Raw genomic sequence first — 9,814 nt, forward strand, 5'->3', positions numbered from 1 at the left:
AGGAAGCAGCCGGCGTTTACGGCACAGTGACGTAACCGGCGGGCGTCAGGCGGGCAGGCCACCGGGCCGCGCCCGCGCATGCGCGAAGAGCAGCCGCGGCTGAGCGGCAGGGGGAGCCGGTCCCGCCGCGGCGCGCAGCCGGTCTCCGTCCCCCGGGGGCGGGGAGGAAGGCACCGACAGGCGGCAGATCGGCAGGGAGCCCTTCGCGGACCACCGGCGGCGGTGGGACATCGAAAGCCCACACGCGGGACTGAGGTGGCAGAGCCCTGGGGAAAGCACGGCTCAGGCGCCGCTCAGCCGGATTCCTGCGGAGGGTTCTCGTAGCGGCGGCGCCTGCCGGGCACTGGGAGAGCCCCGCCGCGGGGCGAGGCTGTAAAGCCTTGGGCTGCGGCACCGGCAGCCTGTTCCTGACCGCCACCGAGACGGACATCTCCGGCAGCTTCGGAGGAAGGACCACGAGGGTTGTTTTCCTCACCAAATCTGGCAGGTTACTTACCTCTGTCTGTCGTGGTAACAACCGCAGTTGCCCTCGCACGTGACACAGGGAGAGCATGTACTGTGTCAGTTAAGCCACGTGCAGATATTCCCATTTCCATTGCCCTTCCATATCCCACGCGGACGTAATGCTGGCTTGCATTTGAAATGAACCAGACACAACCTCTGGTACCATACAGGGGGATTCAAACACCAAATATACTGAAGCACCTTTTTGAAAAATCTGATTGTGTGGCTACCAGTACAGCGTCCCAAGATGCCACAGTGACCCTTTTGATGCAATGTATTACCTCTGAACTTCTCAGATCACGTCCATCCAGCAGCTCACCTTTGCGGGCACACGGCTCGCTAGAAGGACTGACCAGAGCGTCACTGTATTAGCCCTGACCTCGAATACTGTGAGGAGACTGAGGCTGTCCTACAGCCAGCAGCTGCTTTTGTCAGACGAAAAGCACTATTTACTTTGATGACATTTATAAACCACTACTGCCTACTGTCCTGGTTTTGGCTGGGTTGGAGTTAATTTCCTTCCTAGTAGCTGGTAGAGTGCTGTGTTTTGGATTTAGGATGAGAATAATGTTGGTAACACACTGATGTTTCAGCTGTTGCTAAGTAATGTTTACACTAAGTCAAGGACTTTTCAGCTTCCCATGCTCTGCCAGGTGCTCAAGAAGCTGGGAGGGGGCACAGCCAGGACAGCTGACCCAGACTGGCCAAAGGGCTATTCCATGCCATATGACATCATGCCCAGTATATAAACTGGGGGAGCTGGCTAGGGGGCAGAGATCGCTGCTCAGGGACAGGCTGGGCATCAGTCTGTGGGTGGTGAGTGGTTGCATCACTTGTTTTTCCTGGGTTTTGCTTCTCTCTCTCTTTTTGTTGTTTTCCTTTTCATTACAAATTTATTTATTTTCATTACAATTATTATTTTATTTCAATCATTAAACTGTTCTTATCTCAACCCACTTTTACCCTTCCAATTCTCTTCCCCCATCCCACTGGGGGGGGGGGGTGAGCAAGCAGCTGTGTGGTTCTTAGTTGTCACCTGAGGTTAAACCATGACACCTACATAAATAGAATCATAGAATCGTTTAGGTGGGAAAAGACCTCAGAGATCATCAAGTCCAACCATTAACCTAGCACTGCCAAGTCCACCACTAAACCATGTCCCTAAGCACCACATCTACCCATCTTTTAAGTACCTCCAGGGATGGGGACCCAACCACTTCCCTGGGCAGCCTGGTCCAGTGCCTGACTGCCCTTTCGGTGAAGAAGTTTTTTCTAATATTCAATCTAAACCTTCCCTGGTGCAACTTGAGGCTGTTTACTCTTGTCCTATGGCTTGTTACTTGGGAAAAGAGAGTGACACACACCTCGCTACAGCCTCCTTTCAGGTAGTTGTATAGAGTGATAAGGTCTCCCCTCAGCCTCCTCTTCTCCAGACTAAACAACCCCAGCTCCCTCAGCTGCTCCTCATAAGACTTGTGCTCTAGACCCTTCACCAGCTTCGTTGCCCTCCTCTGGACACGCTCCAGCACCTCAATGTCCTTCTTGTAGTGAGGGACCCAAAACTGAACACAGTACTCGAGGTGCGGCCTCACCAGTGCCGAGTACAGGGGCACTGTCACCTCCCTGGTCCTGCTGGCCACGCTATTCCTGATACAAGCCAGGATGCCATTGGCCCTCTTGGCCACCTGGGCACACTGCTGGCTCGTGTTCAGGTGGCTGTCAACCAACACCCCCAGGTCCTTTTCTGCCAGGCAGCTCTCCAGCCCCTCCTCCCCCAGCCTGTAGCATTGCATGGGGTTGTTGTGACCGAAGTGCAGGACCTGGCACTTGGCCTTGTTGGATCTCAAACAATTGGCCCCAGCCCAACGATCCAGCCTGTCCAGGTCCCTCTGCAGGGCCTTCCTACCCTCCAGCAGATCGACGCTTCCACCCAACTTGGTGTCATCTGCAAACTTACTGAGGATGCACTCGATCCCCTCATCCAAATCATTGATAAGATATTAAGCAGGACCAGCCCCAACACTGAGGCCTGGGGAACACCACTTGCGACTGGCCACCAACTGGATTTAACTCCATTCACCACAACTCTTTGTTGTGAATGTGGCCCACATTTGTTTGGCTGTGGCCCAGCCATCCAGCGTTTTTTACCCAGCAAAGAGTAAGCATGTCCAAGCCACGAGCAGCCCATTTCTACAGGAGAATGCTGTAGGAAATGGCGTCACTTCCACCAGCTCCTTCAGTACCCTTGGGTGGATCCCATCCAGCCCCATAGACTTGTGTGTGTCTACATGGTGCAGCAGGTCATTAACTATTTCCCCTTGGATTATGGGGGCTTCATGCTGCTCCCCGTGCCTGTCTTCCAGCTCAGGGGGCTGGGTACCTGGAGAACAACTGGTCTGACTATTTAAGACTGAGGCAAAGAAGGCATTAAGTACCTCAGCCTTTTCCTTGTCCTCTGTCACTGTTTCCCCCCGCATCCAATAAAGGATGGAGATTCTCCTTAGCCCTCCTTTTGTTGCTAATGGATTTGTAGAAACATTTTAGTCTTTTACAGCAGTAGCCAGATTAAGTTCCAGTTGGGCTTTGGCCCTTCTAATCCTCTCCCTGCATAACCTCACAACATCCTTGTAGGCCTCCTGAGTGGCCTGCCTCTTCTTCCAAAGGTCATAAACTCTCCTTTTATTCCTAAGTTCCAGTGGAAGCTCTCTGTTCAGCCAGGCTGGCCTTCTCCCCTGCCAGCTTGTCTTTCAGCACATGGGGATGGCCTGCTCCCACGCCTTTAAGATTTCCTCCTTGAAGAATGTCCAGCCTTCCCAGACTGCTTTGCCCTTCAGGCCTGCCTCCCAAGGGACTCTGTCAACCAGGCTCCTGAACAGGCCAAAGTCTGCTCTACGGAAAGGTGGAGTACAAGCTAGCTTCCCAGAAAAAACAGGATACAAGACAGGAAGAGCAGGCTAAAACCCCAAACTAAAAAGTTTGCAGCAGAAAGATAAACTGGTACTACCAAAGTAAATCAAACAAGCATAAAAATATCCTTATGAAACATTAAGTACTGCTGAACACCTTAAGGCAGGTTAATACCAAGTCATCATTGAATATCCTGAGTTGGAAGGGACCCACAACGATCAAGTCCAACTCCTGACTCCATACAGGGCAACCTCAAAGTTAAATCGTATTTCCAAGGGCATTGTCCAAACTGTTCTCTTGAACACCGACAGGTTTGGGGCCATGACCACCTCCCTGGGCAGCCTGTTCCAGTGCTTGACCACCCTCTCGGCGAATAACTTTTTCCCAATGCCTACCCTGAACTTCCCCTGATGCAGCATTCCCTTGTGTTGTATCACTGGACACCTCATGAGAAGTAGGATGACAAGCAGACATTGCAGAATAATTAATCCCATTATAACCTACATCAGCTACAGAGTCCCATAACCGGAGCATGTCAGACACTAGTCTGAGTATTACCTGTCACTGACAGCTGTCTTTTCAGATTGCCTGCAGTTCCCAATTCAAACCAGGGTTAGGAACTTTAGCCTGTAGGGCAAAATAATTCTTGCAGAGAAACAAAATAGGTTAATTTTTTTCTGAAGTAGGTACTCTTAACATGTTAGACAATGACTATTTGCCTTGTTTGGTGAATTAGAACTCTAGACACTTAGGTTTTATAGAGCATTAAAAACAGAGTTTATTTCTTTATGCCTACTACTGAACAGGTGAGCCACTGGATTTGAACATGCTGCACTTCAGCAGAAAAGCTGCGTGCAAAAGTTATTGAACACAGGTAACAAGTGATCATCTAGTCAGAACATGCAATATGTAAACTTTAACGAACAAAATTCACTGAAAAGTCCGATAGGCACTTACATTAAAAGTAAAGAAGATAATTTCATCACTCTTTGAACACCATAGCAGCCTACTTGGAATTGCATTTGACTGAGCTTTGTTGCTGTGAATAATACAGCTCATGCACAGGTATGGATGTATGTTTTGTACATTTTAAAGTATTCACTGAATACTACCAACATATATACACTCATATACATAGTTCCAGAAGATTTAGGAGAAGATTTATAGACAATGGTTCATTTCTGCTCATCCTTTGGAAGAGGTCTTCTGAAGAGAAGAATATGCGGTTCTGTGGAAATAAAATTTAACAAAGTGTCAGTTTGTCACCTAAGTCTTGATTACAAGGATTTCTTCCATTTAAGAAATCTTGAACAATAGTTGAAACTTGCTGTCAAATAATAAACAGATTAAGAAATCCACAAATGTGGCCCCATGTGTAGTATCTAGAGACCAGCTTTGCAGTAACCTTGCAACAAACAGGTGCTTTTGCAAGTTTTATACCAAATGTTGGCAGTATCATACACTTAAGATGCTTACAGGAAGGAAATACTGGAAAAAAAAAAACCAGAGTATTTTTAGTTAGTATTGGTATTAACTCTGTCTCTCTGCATTGGGCTATTTGATGAGCTTTATTACTGTAACCTCGACTAACAAAATGCTGATGCTGTCCTTGTTAGGTATGTAGTGTCAGACATCAACAAAAGCCGCTTTAGTTAATACAGCCAGCTTACATTTTTATTGATCTGATTAATTGTAAACTCCTCCAAAACAGCCCACAGTATCAAAGGTGCCCAGGTAAGGGAAACACTGGAAGGTTATACTAATTTCTTCACCTGGTTCTTCAGACACTTGGAACTCCATGCTGCTGCAATTCACCTATCACCAGTTACTTTTCAGTCAGGCTTGTCAGTGGTAACTTGTCTTGAATGGCTGTTTTCAGTACACCCTCGCTGGTAGAGTTTTAGGGCTTCGTACCCCATTAAGTGAAACTTTTTAAGTGCTGCTTTTAGTAAACTGTATAACTAGAGTTTGGAGTATACTGTAGACTTTTCAGAGCATTAATGCAAGACCTTGTGTAGGTAAGCATCTATTAAGTTTTGGTACAAAAAGTAGGTGTGTCAGCTTTAAGATTTAAAGATATGCTGCTACATAAAGTTTGGTTCAGTCACTGAGATAGTAACATTATTCAAGAGCTCACAAAGAAGTGTAGTTCTATAGGCACAGGTAGGAGCAGTTTCCAGTCTGGCATGTTTTGTCTACTGATAGATCACACATACTTAGGACAAGGCTAGCATTTTGCAGTTGTGGGAGCAAGATGTGAAGGTTTAAAATAATGGCTGTTATGTTGCCTTTGTTGCCAAACAGCTAAAATAGCAAGAAGATAAAGAGGAGTCTAAACATTCAGTAGTGTATTCCATCTGGATTCCACAGCAGGAGCGATTATGCACTACACACTTCAATTGAGCACCAGGCAGTTAATATTTTAGACTCTTTTGTTCATCTAATTCTGCTCAGGTGTGCTTACCTGGCTCATGGATCATATAGTGAACCCAGCCAAGACTTTGCTGAACACCAAGTCGTCTCCACTCCTCTTCAGTCATTAGATGGGATTTTGGCACTTGTTTTGAAAGTTCTCTTGGCAGCATCACATGCCTGTAGAGGTTTAATTATTAAACACAAGTTACATACACGAATGCCTGTGTACACTAGAAAACCTGCACAGATCTAAACTGAAAGACAGTAAGCAAGTTCAGTTATGAATACCAGCATGCCCTATAAAGCAGCCTAGGGTGCTGACTGACACCACTAGTTTGATTATGAAGCATCTGTCCCAGAATCCAGTTTTAAATTCACTTTGTCTACTAAACATTACATCTGTAATGCAACTGTACGTTGAAACAGTCAACTTGCTTCCTGAAAGAGTTTAATACCGCTGCATGCTCTAATCATACTACTTGTATAGAAGTATGTCTTCCTGGCAATTGGCCGTCATATCAGCTGTTTGAAAAATAAAGGCTTTGGACTTTTAGAATGATTGCTAAAATCACTCTTGTTTGTATTTTGCATTTTATAACCAACAGTATGTTTTCCACAGAGATTACAGTACTGGTTTAGAAAGACTGAACACTAACACCACTTAAGAGCCTGATGTCAGCTGAGCAGAAACATGCAGATGTGGAGAGCAGGCTGTAAGTTCCTTTATCACTTAATAGAAAGCCAAGTATTCAATCTGTTTTTTGAGATCGTAAGAGTCAGCTGGTAAGACGGACACTTAGATCTCTACACAGAGGAAAAAAAGGCCTGATTTGTAGTAGTGCTTTCAAGTAAGCTCAAAGGACTGAACTTCAACAGTATTAGTTCTAATCCAGAACTGACTGGTGCTATAGCAGAACTTTGAAAACTGGCAGAAAGAGCACCGTCTCGAAGGCTTTACAAACTACATTTATTAGTGCTATGTTTTGACGTGGACTTATGAACCGCCTTCAAAGCTGATGCGTTAATCAAAATCCATGCTTCATCCACATCGCGAGCTCGAATTGAGACAGTACAAGATGTTACTCTTAGCTGTGCAGAGCGTTCTGGGGACAAGGGTTCGATCTGCCCGCTCCACCTTCTTACGCCACCTACGCCACTGAGGCGGCAGGGCCCGAGGCCGCCCAGGCGGCCTAGACCCTCCTCCCGCCGGAGAGGCGGCGGCCCTCCCCCACGCCGTTAGCGCTTGCGCCGCCAGCGGGGCGGATGGGGCCGGACACCCCCCATACCCTCCGCCGCCCTCCCCACCCAGTTCTCGTCAGGAGGGGCCGAGCGGTCCCCGCCGGCAGCGCTGCCCGAGCCCAACCCTGCCGCAGCCGCCTCCCACGCAAAAACCCACCATGAAGAGGCAAGGCACGGCCCCTCCCCGCAGGCCTTAGGCCCCTCCGGCGCCAGAGCCACGCTCGCCGCCGCCGCCGGCGGAGCTCCCTCCCTGAGGGCATCGCGCAGGCCCCGGGCGAGGCGCCTGCCCAAGCCGCCCCCCTGCCAAAGGGCCGGCAGGAGCCCCTTCCCGGCCCCTTCAGCCGGCCCTCCCGCGCTCTCCCACAGCCTCCTACCGGTACTCGTACTGCTCGTCAAAGTACTTGTCGGAATAGTAGATTTGCTTGTGGGCCATGGCGAGAGGCGGCGGCGGCGACGGGAGGAGCAGTAACAGTCGTAGCAGCTCTCCTCACGGACAGCCCCGCAGACTAACCGCCGCTTCCGCGCCCCGCTCGGTTTGAATCTAACAGCTCCACTCTCATTGGCCTTGCCCGGCCAGCCAATAGCGTGCCGCGCCGCCGCGCCCGCCGCGCCGCCGCGTGACCCGAGCGCTCGCCCTGCCACCAATCGCCGGAAGCTGCAGGGGGGCCTGACGTCAGGGGGTGACGGTTGGGAGCGCGGCCCGGCGGGGCGGGAGGGCGCTGCCGAGGGGGCGCGCGTGAGGCGCTGGGCGCGGTGATTGGCCAGCCGCGGCCGGGGCGGGGCGGTTCCAGCAGGTTCTAGACGGGGCGGTGGGCGGAGGGGGGGAGGGGGAGGCCGTTAGCGGCGGCGGTAGCGCCCTGCAGCGGGCCGCTGGGCGCGCTGCTCTGGGGGCTTGCTCACGGCAGGCAGCGGGAGGTGAGCCTTCTCCCGCCTCCTAATAAAGCTTCCGGTTTAAGTTAAACGTGTGCCGTGGTGCCGCTGCTGTGCCGCATACCTGGGGCTGGGTAGGTGTTGTGAACTCGCGGCGTGCTGCATTATGGCTGTTCGACGAAGACGGCTGCTCCCCTGACTTGAAAGGCCGTAGCGTCTGTAGTACTTGGCGTGCTACTTGCTCAGAGTACAAACAGAAAATAAACATGGGGTGCAGGTGTCTTCAGAGCTGCGTGGGGTCTGTGGACAGGATCTCAGCTTACAAGCAATCCTACCCAGCAACATAGCATAGTGCATACTTCTGTGGTAAAACATCCGTAGCAACTTGCCAGGATTTGATACAATGCACTGCAGTTCCTAGGATTTGAACGTTATTTTTGGCATCAGGCGTTTTCAGTAGGTGAATGCTGAGTTCTGCGCTTTCCTAAACTCCAGTGGTGTTTCTTGGGTGTAGTTGCCCTGTGAGATGACGTAAGCCTGCTGGGAATGCTGCCAGAAAGGGCGAGCTCGCCACTGCTTGCTTCTTCACGCTCTCTGCCCCCTGCCTACGGTGTGCTGCTGTCTCCTCTCGTTGTTGGGCCTCTGTAGTAAACGACGACTAGTTTAATTCTCTGCTTTCCTGGTGCTACCAGAAACGCGGGGATTGTCTGTGATCATGTAATACATCTGTCTGAAAACTGTTCTGATGGGAAAAAAAAAATTGAAAGTCATGTGAGGCACAAGTGCTGGCACACGTGCATGGGTGGGGATCATTAGTTTTAACAGCATTGTTTTTACTGGTCCTGCAGCCTGATGTCTTAAATGCTTAGGTTTAAACCAGTCTCACACCTAGGAACCATTGAAAGGAGTGCTTATCATAATTCAGCAGTAATATTTTTCACTCAACTGGACTGCATCTTAAGGCATGTTGACACAGGTCATTTACGGGCAAAATGAAGTCAGTATTTTTGTACTGGTGTAGTTAGATGTGTGAAATTCCTTTCATTAACAAAGATTCTTGGCAGGAATATCAACTCCAGGATAATCGTACAAGTACAAACCGCCTGCAAGTTTTCTAAGGTATTGGGTGATTATTCAAAACAGAATAGGATGTTTTTTAGCTTAGTTTCAGGCAGCACAACGGTTATTTTTGAATACATAAGGCAGAGAGTACACAACAATCTCTGTTAGGAATGGCGTTGTGTAATAATGGAAAGAAAGATCAAACCACCCTGACAAAGTGGTTCTGCTGGATGGAAGATGTTTCGTCTATGTGCCTTTTTTATAACCTTGCAGCTTATCTCACGCATCTTGAACATGAGAGAAAATTGACCTTTATGGAAGCTTATGCATAAGCCTCCTTTGCGTTCACTCAGAATTGAAAGCTTGTAGTCCCTTTAAAGTAACTTTTCCTTCTATTGCAAATACTCTTACCAAATCATAATTTTGAGGAGGATTACAAGGATTCTTAGGCAGACATGCATCCAATTTTCTTTGAGATCCCTCAAATTACTTTGAAAATCCATGTTCCTTAGGATTGAACAGCTGTATTTGTCAGGCAACTGGTAGAGCTAACAGAACTAACATACTGGTTTTAGTAATCCAGGATTTGGAGATCTTATTTAGTACTGGAGTGCCATTTCAGCTTCCTCTTTCATCATTTCTTTTCCCCGACAAGACTTGAAGACATTGGTGAATGATAAATAATGCAATAATACCAGGAATTTGTTAATTTGTTAAGGTCCACTATTAATTTGGTATCTTCTTCCTAACATGAAAACCTTAACGTTAGGGATATCATTTGTAAAATTACTGAACTAAGGTAATAAGCTTGTTAAAT

General features: G+C 48.5%; 1 protein-coding gene across 1 annotated transcript; it reads right to left on the reverse strand.

Annotated features, from left to right (window-relative positions):
• Positions 1 to 3,707: 3,707 nt before the first annotated feature.
• On the reverse strand, positions 3,708 to 7,618 carry CKS2 (CDC28 protein kinase regulatory subunit 2). The gene is made up of 3 exons (XM_087742034.1): positions 7,440 to 7,618; positions 5,876 to 6,003; positions 3,708 to 4,639 (listed from the first exon to the last, which is right to left on the reverse strand). The coding sequence occupies exons 1-3, from the start codon at positions 7,496 to 7,498 to the stop codon at positions 4,587 to 4,589; spliced, it is 240 nt and encodes a 79-aa protein (XP_087598160.1). The 5' UTR covers positions 7,499 to 7,618; the 3' UTR covers positions 3,708 to 4,586.
• Positions 7,619 to 9,814: the final 2,196 nt, after the last annotated feature.

This window comes from Nipponia nippon, unplaced genomic scaffold (genome assembly GCF_047370975.1).
Source record: "Nipponia nippon isolate SJK-2023a ecotype South Korea unplaced genomic scaffold, ASM4737097v1 scaffold_8, whole genome shotgun sequence".
Lineage (NCBI taxonomy): Eukaryota > Metazoa > Chordata > Aves > Pelecaniformes > Threskiornithidae > Nipponia > Nipponia nippon.

Bases quoted from the DNA above. Each gene is read 5' to 3' on its own strand.
- CKS2 (XM_087742034.1), bottom strand. From the start codon at position 7,498: ATGGCCCACAAGCAAATCTACTATTCCGACAAGTACTTTGACGAGCAG. The intron at 6,004-7,439 runs GTAGGAGGCTGT...AAACCTCTACAG, and splicing joins GACGAGCAGTACGAGTACCG to GCATGTGATGCTGCCAAGAG. The intron at 4,640-5,875 runs GTAAGCACACCT...TTATTTCCACAG, and splicing joins CTATATGATCCATGAGCCAG to AACCGCATATTCTTCTCTTC.